Below are 17104 nucleotides of genomic sequence, written 5' to 3'. Positions count from 1 at the left end.
GTCCATTTTAGTTCACTGATGCCCAGGATGTCAATATTTATTCTTGCCATCTCATTTTTGACCACATCCAACTTACCCAGGTCCATGATTCTTACATTCCAGGTTCCTATGCAGTATTTTTCTTTACAGCATTGGACTTTCTTTTCGCTTCCAAGCATATCCGCAACTGAGCGTCCTTTCGGCTTTGGCCCAGCCGCTTCATCAGCTCTGAATCTACTTGTACTTGCCCTCCGCTCTTCCTCAGTAGCATGTTGGACGCCTTCCGACCTGAGGGGCTCATCTTCCAGCATCATAACTTTCATATGCCTGTTGTCTTTGTCCATGGAGTTTTCTTAGCAGGGATACTGGAGTGGCTTGCCGGTTCCTGCTCCAGGTGGATCACGTTTGGTCAAAACTCCGCCATGACCTGTCCATCTTGGGTGGCCCTGCACGGCATAGTTCATAGCTTCTCTGAGTTATTCAAGCCCCTTCGCCATGGCAAGGCAGTCATCCATTAAGGGGACAATGGGTATTATTTGTTAGGAGAGGCTCAGAACTTACAGTGTTAAGAGTTCTGAGTGATGACGCCTCACATTCTGAGGGCGGGCTTAGAACACTGAAGGGAGTGGTTTACTGTGTTCTTTCAGTGTGCGTGTTAGCTCCGTGGAGAAAGGAGCAGCCATGGGCGAACTGTCGCCAGGAGATTTATTGCTATTGTGTTTTGCTAAGGAATAAAGACTTTAAGATAAGGAGACTGCTGCGTTTCAGCCTGAATTATTGCCTCCGCACGAAGAACGTTCAAGCTTCTGTTCCGCTGTGTTTTACAAGCTCTGCTGAGTCAAAGGTCCCAGGGGGGAAGACCAGAGCGCAAAGGAAGTGTGCCGGACCCCCCGGACGAAATTGACCCCCAACAGGTTATGGAGATCAGCAATAAAGATAAGCAACGTTCGTGCGTGTGAGGCCAGCAGCCAAAGGCCAGCTAAGGAGTAGCTGGAGCCAGCCAGGAGTTTGCTGGGAGGAGCTGAGATCTGCCGGACCGGGAGGTACTCGTAAGTAGGCTGAGCCCCCGGGGAGAGATGGCAGACAGCCAGAAGTCGTCAATCCCTGTTGATAAGGTGGACGGGAGCAAGCCCTGGGCCGGGAGAAGGCAGGCACTGAAGAAAGCAGTGGGAGCCAGGCCAGAGGGGGCTGAGAATTGCTCTGAGGAAGCACCAAGCCCAGAGGGGGCTGGATGTCCAAGAGGGGCTGAGGGACGCCCAGAAGGCCCAGAGGGGGCTGGGACTGTGTTGGAGGGCTGCCGGAATGCCCCTACACGTGAGCTGCATGCTGAAAAGCAGCTGGGAGAAGAGAAAATCTTTGCAACCCAGAATGGGGGTGCAGGCCATTCCAAGGGTCTTGAGAGTGCCCAGGCTGTTTGGCAGGAGCTGGAGGGGGTTTGCAGAGAAACCACAGCAGAAGCCAAAAGCCATTTCCCCAACAGCAGTGCTGCTGGAAAGGTTGGGGGGGCAGAGAAGACCAAAGGCAAGTTTGCAAAGTTTTCCACTCGGAGATGTTTTGTTTGTGCCTCGGCTGAACACCTGCGTCACAACTGCCCACAGAGAGCAAGCGAGCCAGGGCAGGATGTGTCCAAGGTCGTTTCCCATGGGAACCAGCCGGGTTTCCATGGCAACAGAGGGAGCAGGCGTGGGAAAGCTTATCAGCTGACTGCGTCGATGGCGGTTCTGGAGAACACCTGCAGCGAGAGCCCCAAGGTCGGGGGCAGCAGGAAGTCAGTTGCTAAGGCAACAAAGAAGGACAACTCCGGAGGGGGGAGAGTCCTACGTTGGGTTGTTGACTCGGCTGCGAATGCCCATCTGGTCACAGCGCCACCTGATGGACAAATGTGGAACTGCAAGGCTGTTTCAACTAAGAAAACAGTTAAATTTGCTACAGGTGCACAGGGACGTGTAACCCATGTTTCTAACATGTTTGTCTCTTTCTTACAGGCTGAATTGAAGGTTTATGTTCTCCCTGAGATAAAACATTGCCTGTTATCTGTACCGTGTCTTTTACAGGAGGGATATTCAGTGAGTTTTGAAAAAAATGTTTGCACCATTTCCAGAGGGGGGAAGCAACTGGTACGTGTTGAGAAAAATCAGAACAACCTCTTTGTTCTGGAAACTCCACTGGAGGAAAAGGGAGTGGGGAACACTCATGTTTCATGTGCATGCGTGTGGCACAAGAGGATTGCACATGGGTCTTGTGAAGACTTGCAGATGTTATCAGAATGCACCAAAGGGTGCAAGGTAAGAGAATGTGGTGCAACCCTAAATTGCAGGGCTTGTAGAAAAGCCAAGAGCAAGGGATGCAGTTATCCCAGAGTGGAGAGGGCAACCACAAAGCCTTTTGAGCTTGTGCGTGCAGACCTTTTAGGTATGCCACAGCCAAGTCTGGGCAAGGCCAAGTGGCTGATGGTGCTGATCGATGATTTTACTAGGAACTCCTGGGCTTTTTCTCTGACAACGCAGGAGGAAGCAGCGCAACTGATCAAAGATTGGGTTGCTGAGGTGGAACTGAGGTTCTCCACCAAGGTGCAAGGTTTCCAGTTTGACCGAGGTTCAGAGGTCACTGGGTCTGCTCTAAAGGGTTTCTTTCGCCAGAGGGGGATACGTCACAAGGTGACTTCTCCTCAGGAGAGTGGCGTGGCAGAGCTGAGGAGTAAGGCTCTGGTCCAAGTTTCAGAAGTCCTATTGAGTGACTCTGGGTTGCCTCACAGTTTCTGGGGGGAGGCAGTAAAAACGGCCAATTTCACGATGAACAGGTGCTACAATGCAGTGGTAGGTGACACCCCGTATTTCCTGCTTCATCGGCAGAAGCCGCTTGTGCATTTCTTTCGCACTTCTGGTAGCAGAGCCATGGTGCCTGTACCAAAGTTTCTGCAGCAGGAGGGTGGCCCAAGGTACCAGGAAATTATCTTCTGTGGATATGAGCCTGCGACAAAAGGGTGGAGATTCGCATACCCAGAAGGTGATCAGACCAAGCTTCTGGTCAGTAAACAGGCTGAGTTCTTTGAGCAGGATGGTTGGGCAAGGCGCAAAGTGCGCTCTGACGTTCACTCAGATTGTCTGTCTGACTCTGTGGAGGAGGGAGAGCCAGAGCCTGAACCTGCTGGTGGAGACCAGGTCCCTGAACAGAGTAGGGCGTCTCCACAGGTTGTTAAGGGAGTGTCCAAGAGTGAGCCCTCATCTCCTGTGCGCATAATGGAGAAAGCTCACAGACGTGTCAAGTCAGAGGGGGAGTCTTCTGATGAGGAAGACGCACATGCTGGCCCCAGTGGGTCAAAAGGAGCACCCCAGTTTGTGCCCAGGCGGTCTTCGCGGGCTACAAAGGGAATTCCACCTGAGAGGTTTCAGGTCACAAATGCGTGGGTTGGTTTCGCACAGTGCGAACCTGAGGTTTGTGAGGTTCAACAGGTGCCTAACAACGATGCCAGGAAGGGGCGGAAGGCAATGGGGAAGGTGTTGAACACTCAGAGGTCCTCTCAGAACGTGATTCGAGAGGGGGTGTTAGGAGAGGCTCAGAACTTACAGGGTTAAGAATTCTGAGTGATGACGCCTCACATTCTGAGGGCGGGCTTAGAACACTGAAGGGAGTGGTTTACTGTGTTCTTTCAGTGTGCGTGTTAGCTCCGTGGAGAAAGGAGCAGCCATGGGCGAACTGTCGCCAGGAGATTTATTGCTATTGTGTTTTGCTAAGGAATAAAGACTTTAAGATAAGGAGACTGCTGCGTTTCAGCCTGAATTATTGCCTCCGCACGAAGAACGTTCAAGCTTCTGTTCCGCTGTGTTTTACAAGCTCTGCTGAGTCAAAGGTCCCAGGGGGGAAGACCAGAGCGCAAAGGAAGTGTGCCGGACCCCCCGGACGAAATTGACCCCCAACATTATTCACCATTAATGCTCACCTTTTTCAGTGTAACACATATTTTTATCTTGTGATCTTCAAATGAAAAGAAGTATAACAATTTAATAAATAATTCCCAGTTTAAGCAGGGCTAGAATATCCAGAAGCCCTAGGTCACCCACGGCAAAGGAGGAAGAACAGTGAGAGAGGCCTGGACAGGCAACTAAGATAAGCCAGTGTCAGGAGGCAGGTGCGAGACCTGGCGGCATATAATTATTATAAATCATAATTGAGGTGGGTGTCTCAATCTGGCCTTCCCAGCAGTCAGGCTCCAGCTGCTTTCCTTCTGCATCTCCAGCTCTCTCCATTCCATAATGCAAGAACATTCTCCAACTGAGCACTCCTTCAACCGACCACAAGCACCAAGCCTTGTCACTAGACTTATATTAATTCAAAATCCTTTATTAGGCATATCACACCTCACATTACCAAACAAACATCATATACAGACTGTATAAAATACGGGCTCAGCGAACACAATTTATCCCAGTCCTATTCTTAACTCCAAAAAATATATCAATGTACATAAATAATATAATACAACACAGCAACATCACCTACCATTAAAACCACTAAGTCTCTTTATCATGGCCCATTCTTTCTTCATGGACAGCACTTAAAAATTCAGCCACTATTAAAGTAATTTTATCATCGCTGTCCGCCAGCAGGTCCTGAACAGTTGGTTGTGTAAAAGACTTATATATGGGTCTCCCAAAACGGTCACTATGCACCTCCTGAGGCCAAAGGGACTGTGCAGGTGATGAATAAAGATCTAGAGGTCGAAGGGGACAAGATGTGGCCCAAGGGGTGGAGGATTATAGTGCAGAGGATGAAGAACTTCATGATGAACTTAGGACCCTGATGAATATTGGCCAGGTTCATGGAACATAGAGCAGCTCCCTTTCCTGTGAGAAACCACTTTTTATAAAAGGTAAACCCCCACAGTTCAACCGTATTCTAAGATAATGCTGCTTCATTAACAATAATTAAGGGTTATAAAAGGCTGATGATGCATGACCATTATTTTAAATTATTTCATTTGCCTTTCCTAAACATTTGGAACATATGGAGGACAGGAGAGATTGTACAAGACGTTAAAATAACAGCAGGTGTTAATTGATGTGTGTAATATTCCTTTGTTCTCTTCCTAGAAAACAAATAGGATTTTCTCCCCACCCCATTGAAAGAAGACAATGGAGAAGGCAGTCAGAATTCTGGAGGGCCATGTCCAATGGGAATAACAAAGAAACCATTTAAATACATGCAGTGTGAAAACAGAGAACATAAACTATTTGAAAGTATGGAGTGTGGAAGGAGCTTCACTGACAGTGGAAACCTTAGAAAACATCAGTGGTCTCACTCAGGGGAGAAACCATTTAAAAGCATGGAGTGTGGAAAGAGCTTCACTACTAGCAGAAGCCTTAGAATTCATCTACGGACTCACACGGGGGAGAAACCATTTAAATACATGGAGTGTGGAAAGAGCTACAGTCGGAGTGGAAAACTTAGAATTCATCAACGGACTCACACAGGGGAGAAACCATTTAAATGCATGGAGTGTGGAAAGAGCTTCACTACTAGCGGAAACCTTAGAATTCATCAACGGAGTCACAAGGGGGAGAAACCATTTAATTGCATGGAGTGTGGAAAGAGCTTCAATACTAGCGGAAGCCTTAGAATTCATCTACGGACTCACATGGGGGAGAAACCATTTAAATGCATGGAGTGTGGAAAGAGCTACAGTCGGAGTGGAAACCTTAGAATTCATCTACGGACTCACACGGGGGAGAAACCATTTAAATGCATGGAGTGTGGAAAGAGCTACAGTCGGAGTGGAAACCTTAGAATTCATCTACGGACTCACATGGGGGAGAAACCATTTAAATGTATGGAGTGTGGAAAGAGCTACAGTCGGAGTGGAAACCTTAGAATTCATCAACGGAGTCACACAGGGGAGAAACCATTTAAATGTATGGAGTGTGGAAAGAGCTTCAGTCGGAGTGGAGACCTTAGAATTCATCAACGGACTCACACAGGGGAGAAACCATTTAAATGCATAGAGTGTGGAAAGAACTTCACTGAGAGTGGACACCTTAGAATTCATCAACGGACTCACACTGGGGAGAAACCATTTAAATGTATGAAGTGTGGAAAGAGCTACAGTCGGAGTGGAAACCTTAGAATTCATCAACGGACTCACACAGGGGAGAAACCATTTAATTGCATGGAGTGTGGAAAGAGCTTCACTGAGAGTGGAAAACTTAGAATTCATCAACGGAGTCACACAGGGGAGAAACCATTTAAATGCATGGAGTGCGGGAAGAGATTCACTGACAGTGGAACACTTAGAAACCATCAACGGAGTCACACAGGAGAGCAACCATTTAAATGTATGGAGTGTGGAAAGAGCTTCAGTCAAAGTGGACACCTTAGAAGACATGAACGGACTCACACAGGGGAGAAACCATTTAAATGCATGGAATGTGGAATGAGCTTCACTGAGAGTGGAAAACTTAGAATTCATCAACGGAGTCACACGGGGGAGAAACCATTTCAATGCATGGAGTGTGGAAAGCGCTTCAGTCGGAGTGGGCACCTTAGAATTCATCTACGGTCTCACACGGGGGAGAAACCATTTAAATGTATGGAATGTGGAATGAGCTTCACTGAGAGTGGAAAACTTAGAATTCATCAACGGACTCACACAGGGGAGAAACCATTTAATTGCATGGAGTGTGGAAAGAGCTTCACTGAGAGTGGAAAACTTAGAATTCATCAACGGACTCACACAGGGGAGAAACCATTTAAATGCATGGAGTGTGGAAAGAGCTTCAGTCAAAGTGGACACCTTAGAAGACATGAACGGACTCACACAGGGGAGAAACCATTTAAATGCATGGAATGTGGAATGAGCTTCACTGAGAGTGGAAAACTTAGAATTCATCAACGGAGTCACACGGGGGAGAAACCATTTAAATGCATGGAGTGTGGAAAGAGCTTCAGTCAGAGTGGAGACCTTACGATTCATCAACGGACTCACACAGGGGAGAAACCATTTAAATGCATGGAGTGTGGAAAGAGCTTCGCTGTTAGTGGACACCTTAGAATTCATCAACGGACTCACACAGGGGAGAAACCATTTAAATGCATAGAATGTGGAAAGAGCTTCACTACTAGTGGAAACCTTAGAAAACATCAACGGACTCACACAGGGGAGAAACCATTTCAATGCGTGGAATATGGAAGGAGCTTCAGTACAAGTGGAGTTCTTACAAAACATCAACAAACTCTTACAGGGGAGTAATAATATAAGTCCTAGGGAAGTGGACAGAGGTTCAGTTGTAGTGGAAGTCTTACAAACCATCAAAAGACTCTGAGGGATAAGAGTTGTAAGAGTGGAAACACCTACAGGCCATGAATTAACTCAAAGAAGAGAAAGGGTTTAAATAGAAGGAGTGTGGATCCTGCTTTGGTTATTATGGAATGCTTTTTAGAGGGTAGAACCTTTTTCTCTCCGAATTGACACTTTCTTTCACATGAATAGCAGGAAATCAGTCTTAATAGCATGCAGCGTATGTTAGCTTCTGTTGTTTGTAACGTGGTGTAGACATTTATTTAAAGTAATGAAGGTAACATTTCACAATAGTAAGCATAATATAATATTTAATGTGAATCTGTAGTGTTGCTGCTGAATGAGGGTGGACTGAGAGTGAGCTGGTGTTGGTGTTTGGTGGGGGGAGTTGGAAATGTCTGTATCTGGGAATGGAGAGTTGCTCAAAGTGGAGCTGAGACTGGTGGTCTTGCATGAGGAGGGAAGGGGGCACAGGGAAGAAGGGGCCGTACCAGAACACCTCAAAGCAATGTGCTGGAGGGCGGGAGCCATGGTGACACAAGTGTGTGTAGAATGCTATTCCCATAATGACACAGGGGAGAAACCGTAAGGATGAGTATAATGTGGAAGGAGGTCCAGGCAGGTCCCCAACCCAGAGTGCTAAGGGTCAGCTTCCTCCAAATCCACCAGCTGCCCCAAGGCAGGAGCCACGTCTGGGCCCTGAGGGTGGAAAGCCTCCCTCCACCTTTGCGACTGGACATGATCCGAGGGCAGTGATGGCAAACCTTTTAAAGATGGAGTAGCCAAACTGCAACGCAAAACCCACTTATTATCACAAAGTGCCAACTACTGCAAAGTTGCAGTAGTTTGGGGCTACCTTTGAAGGTGACCCGGAAACTACAACTAATGCAGAATGCGGCAGCTGCACTGGTGACTGGGAGCGGCCGCCGAGACCACAGAACACCGGTCTTGAAAGGCCTAAATTGGCTCCCAGTACGTTTCTGAGCACAATTCAAAGCGTTGGTGCTGACCTTTAAAGCCCTAAATGGCCTCGGTCCAGTATACCTGAAGGAGCGTCTCCACCCTCATCGTTCTGTCCAGACAGAGGTCCAGCGCCAAGGGCCTTCTGGCAGTTGTCTCCCTGCGAGAAGCCAAGTTACAGGGAACCAGGCAGAGGGCCTTCTTGGTGGTGGCACCTGCCCTGTGGAACGCCCTCCCACCAGATGTCAAAGAGAACAACTACCACCAGACTTTTAGAAGACATCTGAAAGCAGCCCTGTTTAGGGAAGCTTTTATTGTTTGATGCATTATTGTAATTTAATATTTTGTTGGAAGCCGCCCAGAGTGGCCCAGCCAGATGGACGGGGTATAAATAATAAATTATTATTATTACTATAACGCAGCAATTCTACCTGTATATTTAATTTTTTTCTGTTTGTTTCACATTTCTTCTTTATGACTACTGTTGTAATAAATAATTTCTTCTGAGCATTTCCACAAACCCACGCAGGGAGAGAGTTAAACTACTAAAACTAATTAAGCACAAAGAACAGAACTACAAAGAAGAGCATTTAGCAACCCCGGAGGTCATAAACAAGGAGGATGACCAGGAGGACAGCGGATCATTATCACCTTCATGTGAGATCTGTTTCCTGGCCCTAAGATTAGCATCCTAAGATTACCATATAGAAACCTACTTCAAAGAAGCTTGCACACTATTTTTATGGCCCAGGATGCCTGCCTGGCGAAGCAAGAAGCAACTGGGCTGTGTACGTGACAGGAGGAATGGGCAACAGAGGGAAAAGGGCATGAAAAGGGCACGAATGTAGAATCTTATGGGATTTAATCAGAAATTATCGTCAATATATCAGACCCAGTCAACACAATGTCTTCATCGTGGACACGGTGGCTTGATGTATATTTTATAATTCCTCATGGTAATTCCATCTGATCCCTACAGTACTCTCATTTTGACTCAAGAAAATCACCACCGGGGGAGGGGATAAATACAGTTGTAATTGGGAAAAATAAATACAGTGGTACCTCAGTTTTCAAACAGCTTAGTTCTCAAACTACTTGCAACCTGAACTCTTCAAACCCAGAAACGAGTGTTCCAGTTTGGAACTTTTTCCGGAAGCCGAACATGTTCTGTTCTGAGTATAACTTCCTTTTTGAGTGCCATACTTCTGTTTTCCTTGTGAGGGAAGGCAGGCCGGACGGCAAGTAGGAATGGGATCGGGCTGCTCCGCTAGGCAGCGTTGTTGCTTGCACGGGAAGAGGAGCTGGATCGAGGCTGCTGAGCTGGGGAGGGACAGGCTCAGTCACCCTTTCCGTTGAGGGGTTTGAGGCTGCACTCCCCTCAAGGGAGAATTTTAAAGAAGCCCCCACCTCCGCCTCAGATCCCCTGCAACCCTGTGAAGGCAGCCAGGCTGAATAGTTGCTGGGGTTGGGGAAGATGGAGGCAGCCCAGAAGCTGCATCTGAGAGCCCCTGCACCACTTGAAGGCAGCCAGCCGCTCCTCAGCGGATCTCTCAGCGCAAAGCCTCCACTTCTGAGAGATCTCCACCCTGTTTCAGATGTCTTCCAAAAGTTATGTAGTTCTTTCTCTCTTTAACATCTGATATTGGGGGGCGTGTGTTCCACAGGGAGGGTGCCACTACCGAGAAGGCCCTCTGCCTGGTACCCTGTAAATGTGCGGGAACTGCCAGAAGATCCTGACAGTAAGAGCTGTTTGACAGTGGAATTTGCTGCCAAGGAGTGTGGTGGAGTCTCCTTCTTTGGAGGTCTTTAAGCAGAGGCTTGACAACCATATGTCAGGAGTGCTCTGATGGTGTTTCCTGCTTGGCAGGGGGTTGGACTTGATGGCCCTTGTGGTCTATTCCAACTCTATGATTCTACGATTCTACCCTCGGAAGTGGACCTCCGTGATGATGGGGGGATATTTTCTTTTCCTTGTGTTAGATGGATGTTGAAACAAGGTGTGATTGACATGGGTGTGTCTGGAGCACAAATTTCTGCCCAACACCACTCCTCTTCCGGGACATACCTGTGATGTTTTGATGACCCACTGAGAAATGTGTTGTGGGAACTATTAAAAACCCGTGTAATCTTTGTTCTGGACATTTTCTTTTTTGCTCTCCTTAGAGATTGAGACCTTTGTTGCAACAAATAAATGATCAGGCCTTCTGGCCACTGATTTGCTTCCTCATTGCTTGCCTCCCATCTCGCATTTTCTGATCAATCCAGCATCCGTAGGGCTAGACTCCAGCAAAGTTGGAAAGCTCCGCCGGGGCTGCTGCTTCTGTCCTCTCTGGCCAACGCAGCCTCCTGCCCTGCCCTGGCACCTGGCTGGAGAAGCCCAACTGCGGCTATTGGGACGACAACTGGGACAGGTAAAGCCAAACATCTTCAGGCCTCTTTGCGGGCAGGCGAAAATCGCTCATTTCTCATGGAACTTTGAAGTGTCAGGCATAGCTCTAATGGCTTTAGCCCAAACGTAGCAGAGTTTTCCTGCACAGCGAAGAAGCTAGTTGAGGTGGAAATGACTAGTCAGCTAGACTCAGAATAACTATTTACAGGATTTATTAAAAGGAAAAATAAAACCAGCAGAGTTTCTGCATACAAAACAAAGCAAAATAAATCCTTTCTTTCTCTCTCTCTCAACCATACACAGCACTCCTACTCCTAACACACCTAACCCAAACTGTGCTAGCATTCCTAGATAACAGAGTTGAGTGCTGGTTGTTAACCAATCAGAGTAAGTAGTTTCTAGGTCAAGCTGACCTTGGCTTTCTGCCAAGAGTAAATTGACACTGCCTTGAGTTAATTGTGTGAAGCCAGAATCTGTAAGTTTCCCATGAGAACCAATTAACAGAAACAATTTCCCCCCGAAATATAGTCCGGCCCCCAACAAGGTCCGAGGGACAGTGGACTGGCCCCCTGCTGAAAAAGTTTGCTGACCCTGATCTAATAGATCCATTGTTGTAAACATATCAAAAAAGTATTTGGTATTTTGCCTTCTTCTGAGACACTTTCCCTCAGTGTTCTGTCATAGTCCAGTGATACCACTCCATTAAATTCACCCATAATAATTATATTTCTGCCATAAACCTCAGACATACTTTCCTCCAGTAGTTGGAAGAAATCTCATGTGAAAAGTGGCTCTGAATCTGAAAGTCCCAGTCCCAAATCTTAATCCTGCCACCCTAAGATATTATAAGCAAGCCCCACATTCCTCTTTCCACCAGCAATAGGGAGGTTAGAACAACGCTTAATACCCTGTAGGGATCATAAGAGCCACATATGTGAAATATCACTAGTGAACAGAATAATTTAAACAAGGAAACCAACAACAGTATTAAAAGAGAGAAAAGCTGGATTTGAAATGACCCAACCACAAGATGAGAAGTCTCCCCACTAATTGAGGGAAGGGGAGGCATTGGGGAGGGGGGCTTTTGAAGTCTCCCTGCTGGCGAGGGAATTCCAGAGCAAGGGCGCCTCTGTCTGTCTGGAGTCCCTCACTGCCTCTGAATCCAGTGGGTGGTTTTTTAATGGGGGGAGGAGGGCTGGTGTTTGAAGCTGGGCTTGGCTGTTCGGGGGCGTAGCTCAGCAATGCAGCAGTTGCTCTGCATGCAGAAGGACCCCGGCTGAGTGCTTGGCATGCAGAAGGAGGCCCAGAAGGAGATGCTCCCCCTCCCTTAAAAATGATGGTGGGTGAAACTTGGCCAACTCCCCCCCTCCCCTCTGGAGTCCCCCTCCCTGCCGCCAGTTGGGGGGCGGGGGCCGCGTCCCCATGGAGCCCCCAGAGCAGGAGGCCAGAGGCAGCGCCGTCCCGTCTCCTTCCCATCCTGACACAGGGAGGGGCTGCTCTGCGGACGTAGCTCTAGGGACGCGCGCGTCTGAAAAGGAGCCGGAAGTGTCGCCACGAAACGCGCCGGAAGTTTCCAGACAGGGAAAGGAGGGGGGCGTCGCTGAAGAGCCCCAGAGGTAAAGAGGGAGAGAAGGGGGAAAATAGAGGGGAGGGCAAAGAGACCCCCCCGTAAGGAAAGCGCCCTCCCTGGGGCCCGTCGACAGGGGCCCCGATCCAGGCCCCGACCCAGGTGGGAAGGGGGGACCCAACACCTGCAGGGCTGGCCTTGCAAGATCTCCTGGGCAGCAGCAGCACCGCCAGACTCCCCTTTCTCTTTCCTGGGGGGCCGAGAGATGCTCAGCTGCCCTGCCCCCCCGGGAGGCCTTGGCGGGAAGGGGAATGAGGACCCCAAGCAGGGCTGGGGTGGGGCTGAGGCCCCCCATTCTCCCCTGGCAGGAATCCCTGGGGTCGTGGGGCGCCTGGCTGGGGAAACGGAGAGAGGGAGTCCAGGGAGGGGTTAAAGGAAGGGGAGGAGCCTCGACAGAGACCCCTCCCCTTCCAGCACCCCCGACCCCCCTTCTCCCCCCCTTCCCTGATGACACTACCAGATCATCTGCATTCACTAGGACTCATCTCCATACTTTGGATTGTCCTGAATACCACCATTTGGTAGCCTAGCCCAAACCCCAAAGTCCTGCTGGGATGCATCTTGGCTTGCCTGCTGATGAAACTGAGTGTGTGAGGATTGATAATATTGTCATTTATCCGTTTCAGACCCCTAAGTAGTAGCAGCTGCCAGGACATTGTCCTGTTCGGCTCTGTATAGTTCCAGCCTTATTTCAGACATTGTGGTAGATTGCAATCAGGGTGGGTTTGATATAAATCAAATTGATTTCAATCACAATTTACGGGAAATCACTAGTCAGTATGATTCTGTTTAAATCAAAAATTTCTGATTTGGTTACACTGTTAGAAATACATAGACAGATAATTATGAAATCATTCTGAGGTTTAATAAGTTAACTGTCTATATTTGGACAACATTTCTGCTGTAATTTATTGGAAGGAGAAAAATAATCATTTCCTTAGTAACAACTTAAACAATTTATTTAACTAAAACAATATTATAGCATGTTGGTAAAAATATTTTTTTTATATAAAAAACAACAACCAAGCAGGCTGAGTTTTAGCGCACATGAAACACTCGGAACTTAAGCATTTCACCACCTCCACTACCAGCCACCCCTTTGGACTGGCTTCTGCATGCAGGTGCCTGTTCTGTACAGTTAAGTGTTAGTGCGGTTGTTGGAACCCAGTGGGATTGGGAAGAGGTTGCCAGCCCTGAAGAGCCTTCAGCACTTGCCTCAAGTCTGACTTGCACAATTATTACACAAATATCGCAAGATGTGTGGAGTATTCTGCTCACAAGGTTGCACTTTCATTTTTACTGCTTCACACTTAGCTACTTGTGCAGATCTCTTCCACTGCAAACCATCTGTTCATTGAACCTCTTAGAACTTAGAGTTTAAGGGGTTGATTCTGTATATATAAATCTGCAAAGGAACAATGGGATTAAGGTTTTCCCTCAACTCTGTATATTTTATAACATTTTTCCTGTGAAGAAAAGGCATGTTATCTCTGCAGACACAAATTCACACTTTTGAGAATGGCAAAAACAAGCATCTGTGACAATATCTTCTCATTAGAAAAACTTCCCCAAATAATCTTACAGAATTACCCCACCTCCCGCAGAAGCTGCACACTCTTTAAAGAGCCGCCGCTCTTGGGGGCTTTTCCCTGAGGAGGGAGAAGGGACTGACTGGCTGCGTCAGTCCCTTCTCCCACCTCGTAAAAAAGCTCGCAGGAGCCGCACGCTCCTTAAAGGGTGCGCAGCTCCTGTGGGCTTTTGCGGGAGGTGGGGAATACTCCCAGAGCTTGTCGGGGCTGGCGGGGGAAACCCGGGATGAAGGCTCGCTGCTGCCCTGCGGAGGCTTCGCAGGCTACCCCAGTAGCCAGAACAGCTAGAGAGAGCACTGCGCAGCGCTCCCTCTAGCTGTTTTAGCTTCTGCCTTAGTGGTGCAAACCCTCCGCAGGGCACCAGGGAGCTCTGCTCAGCGCTCCCTTAAAATAATATTTTTTTTCTTGAATTCCCCCTCTAGAAACTAGGTGCGCCTTATGATCAGGTGCGCCTTATGGAGCAAAAAATACGGTAGGTAGGAGAAAATAACAGAGGCCAACCAGAGTATATGGAGAAGCAAAGCGGCTAGTAAGCCTGATCTTTATTGCAACAGTGTCCCCGCCTCACCACAACCAGGAGGGAGGTGTGCACGGCCTTATATAGTCTTTTGAAATTGCCCACCCAAGACCCCCCCCCCAAATATCATACAGAAGGAGACTGTCTACAGCAGGAATACATCACAGCAGAAAACCTGTCCTCAAGGATACCTGTTAATGGTCACTAACTGCATTACCTGGGCAGCCTGGCCATTCTTTTGTGATGGTAAATACCATATTTTTCGCTCTATAGGACGCACCGGACAATAGGACGCACATTGTTTTAGAGGAGGGAAAACAAGAAAAAAAAATTCTCCCCCTCTCTGCCCAGCGCCCCTTCAGTGAAGCGGCAGGAGGCGCTGCGCAGAGAGGGTGAGAATTTTCCCACTCTTGTTTTCCCCCTCTAAAACAAGGTGCCGTTTAAGGTGCGTTCAGTCGCCTTCAGGCGGCTACCTTGGAAGCCTGGAGAGCGAGAGGGGTCGGTGGGCACCAACCCCTCTCGCTCTCCAGGCTTCTGGTTCCTTTCGACCTGCTCTTTGGGGCTGGCAGGGGGAAGCCCACCACCAGCCCCAAAGAGCAGGTTGGGGAGTGGGGAAAGGCGCGCAGCGGAGAGGCTCCTGCCACAGTTGCGCGTCACCTCTCCAGCTGGGAGAGGGTTGCGGGGGGTTGCTTTAGCCGCGCGCGCGCTCTCCTGGCTGGAGAGGTGGTGCGCGGCTAATGAGGCTCCTGCCGTAGTCGCGCCTCACCTCTCCAGCCGGGAGAGGGTCACGGGGCTATGGCTTCTTCGCTCCATAGGACGCACACACATTTCCCCTTCATTTTTGAAGGGGGAAAAGTGTGCCCTATAGAGCGAAAAATACGGTACTTTAGTTCCTGAATCCAGGTCACAGGCTCACCCTGTTCATCCCTCCTTAAGGCAGCATTTGTAAGCACAAAGACAATGGGAAGGCTTCCATTTGCCTCCTTTACTGCAGAGGAATATTTGAGTGCGTTTCCGAGCACAAGTGAAAGTGTTGGTGCTGACCTTTTAAGCCCTAAACGGCCTCAGTCCTGTATACCTGAAGGTTACAGGGAACCAGACAGAGGACCTTCTGGGTAGTGGCGCTTGCCCTGTGGAACGCCCTCCCATCAGATGTCAAGGAATTAAGCAGCTATCCCATTTTTAAAAGACATCTGAAGGCAGCCCTGTTTAGGGAAGTTGTTAATATTTAATGCTGTATTGTTTTTAACACTCAATTGGGAGCCGCCCAGAGTGGCTGGGGAAACTCAGCCAGATGGGCAGGGTAGAAATAATACATCATATTATTATTATTATTATTATTATTATTATTAGTCTGTGGTGCTCAATGTTTAGGTATAGTAAATATTAGGATTTAATTAGAACTTGTCTGTTATAGCGGGGATATGTTATAAGATGGTCTCAGTGTATTTTAGAAAGGGAGTTATGTAAAGGATTTTTTGTGTTTGATCCGTGTTTCTGTGTAAATACTGTGTGTCAGACTGAGAATGTCATCAGGAAGGTCTAGGAAAGGGTGCACCTGCTTCTGAGCATCAGAAATGAGCATGGAAAGAGTTAATATCATTAACCTACCGGAATCGGCCCCCTCCCTTTGTAACAAGCAGCTGTAGGTCTTTTGGGATTTAATATCAGCTCATGAAAAGTTGGGCACATGACCCGGAAAGCTGCCTGGCTCCCTCCGTCTGAAGGCGGAGATATGCACCAGACGCCATTGTCGAATTCGGCTGGACATGCCATGGGAACGCAGAAGGGGCAAGCAAGGAAGGGGGAGACGGCCAAAGAAACCTGCTCTCCCACAAGTGCCCCCCCTGCCAATTCCGTAACCTTAGCAAAGCCCAAGTTCAAACCCCAGCCCCTATTTAAAAGAGGCCCCCGTAAGGACGACACTGGACTGCCCTTTACGGTTGCCGTAAGTTACTCTTCCAAGTCCCAAAAGCGCGTAGCAACTCCGGTCTATTTTGCAGGGCTGTTGTAACAGGGACACCCTACGCCACCGCCCAGGGCAGCCCAAAGTGACGTATAACCAATCGTTGTTGTTGTTGTTGTTGTTGTTGTTGTTTTCCACGGTGAGACTCCAAGGTCTTCTGTGTCATCTTTCCTGTGCAGTGGACGCTCAGGTTGTGAACGTGATCCGTGCGGGTGGCACATTCACAACCTACAGCGCTGCGTCTGTGCATGTGTGGGTTGCAATTTGGTGATTCTGCACACGCACAAAGCGTGATTTAGTGGTTCTGCACATGTGTGAGCGCTGAAACCCGGAAATAACCCGCAACCCGAAAACGCACAACTCGAAGCATCTGTAACCCGAGGTATGACTATTTTGGAAGGCAGCAAGAAGGCTGTTCTCAGGGCCTGCTCCACCGTGAGGGAAACTGAGGCAGCCCCCTCAGGCAGGAGATGCAAGGTGGGGCAAGGAGGGGACGGAGCGGAGTCCCATTTGGCCAGCCCTGATTTAACCCTCTATCCCAGGCATAGGCACCTTAAGGCCCATGGGCCAGAAGTTTAGAAAAACTTTAAAAGAACTCACATTAGGTAGTCAAAAAATAGTAATTGAAACAAAATGCTTATAAAAAATAAGATAATTAACATTTAGCTCCTGTTACACATTATATCCACATAAGTCAATAGAAAAAGCATAAAGAGATGATGTTCAAGATGTGCCCTTTGGGAAATTATAAATCCTATTATTATTGTTGTTGTTGTTGTTGTTGTT

At 48.2% G+C, this 17104-nt stretch overlaps 2 protein-coding genes across 9 annotated transcripts in view; both read left to right on the top strand.

The window, feature by feature from the left end:
- Nucleotides 1-17104, top strand: part of LOC310756688 (uncharacterized protein) — a 73261-nt gene that overhangs the window by 34004 nt on the left and 22153 nt on the right. For 2 of the 8 annotated variants that reach the window (XM_083601269.1, XM_083601264.1), the window contains exon 2: nucleotides 16498-16700. The exons of 3 other annotated variants lie outside the window; for them this stretch is intronic. The gene's annotated coding sequence lies outside the window, so the exon portion shown is untranslated. 3 more of the 8 variants (XM_083601263.1, XM_083601267.1, XM_083601268.1) reach the window with 3 other exon arrangements.
- LOC310756807 (uncharacterized protein) lies at nucleotides 5597-7563 on the top strand. The gene has a single exon (XM_083601604.1). The coding sequence runs from the start codon at nucleotides 5615-5617 to the stop codon at nucleotides 7220-7222; it is 1608 nt and encodes a 535-aa protein (XP_083457730.1). The 5' UTR covers nucleotides 5597-5614; the 3' UTR covers nucleotides 7223-7563.

Source organism: Podarcis filfolensis, assembly GCF_964270895.1.
Source record: "Podarcis filfolensis genome assembly, chromosome: 2".
In the NCBI taxonomy this organism is placed as follows: Eukaryota; Metazoa; Chordata; class Lepidosauria; order Squamata; family Lacertidae; genus Podarcis; species Podarcis filfolensis.
The sequence above is the reverse complement of the archived record's forward strand: the minus strand, read 5'-3'. Positions and strand labels throughout refer to the sequence as shown.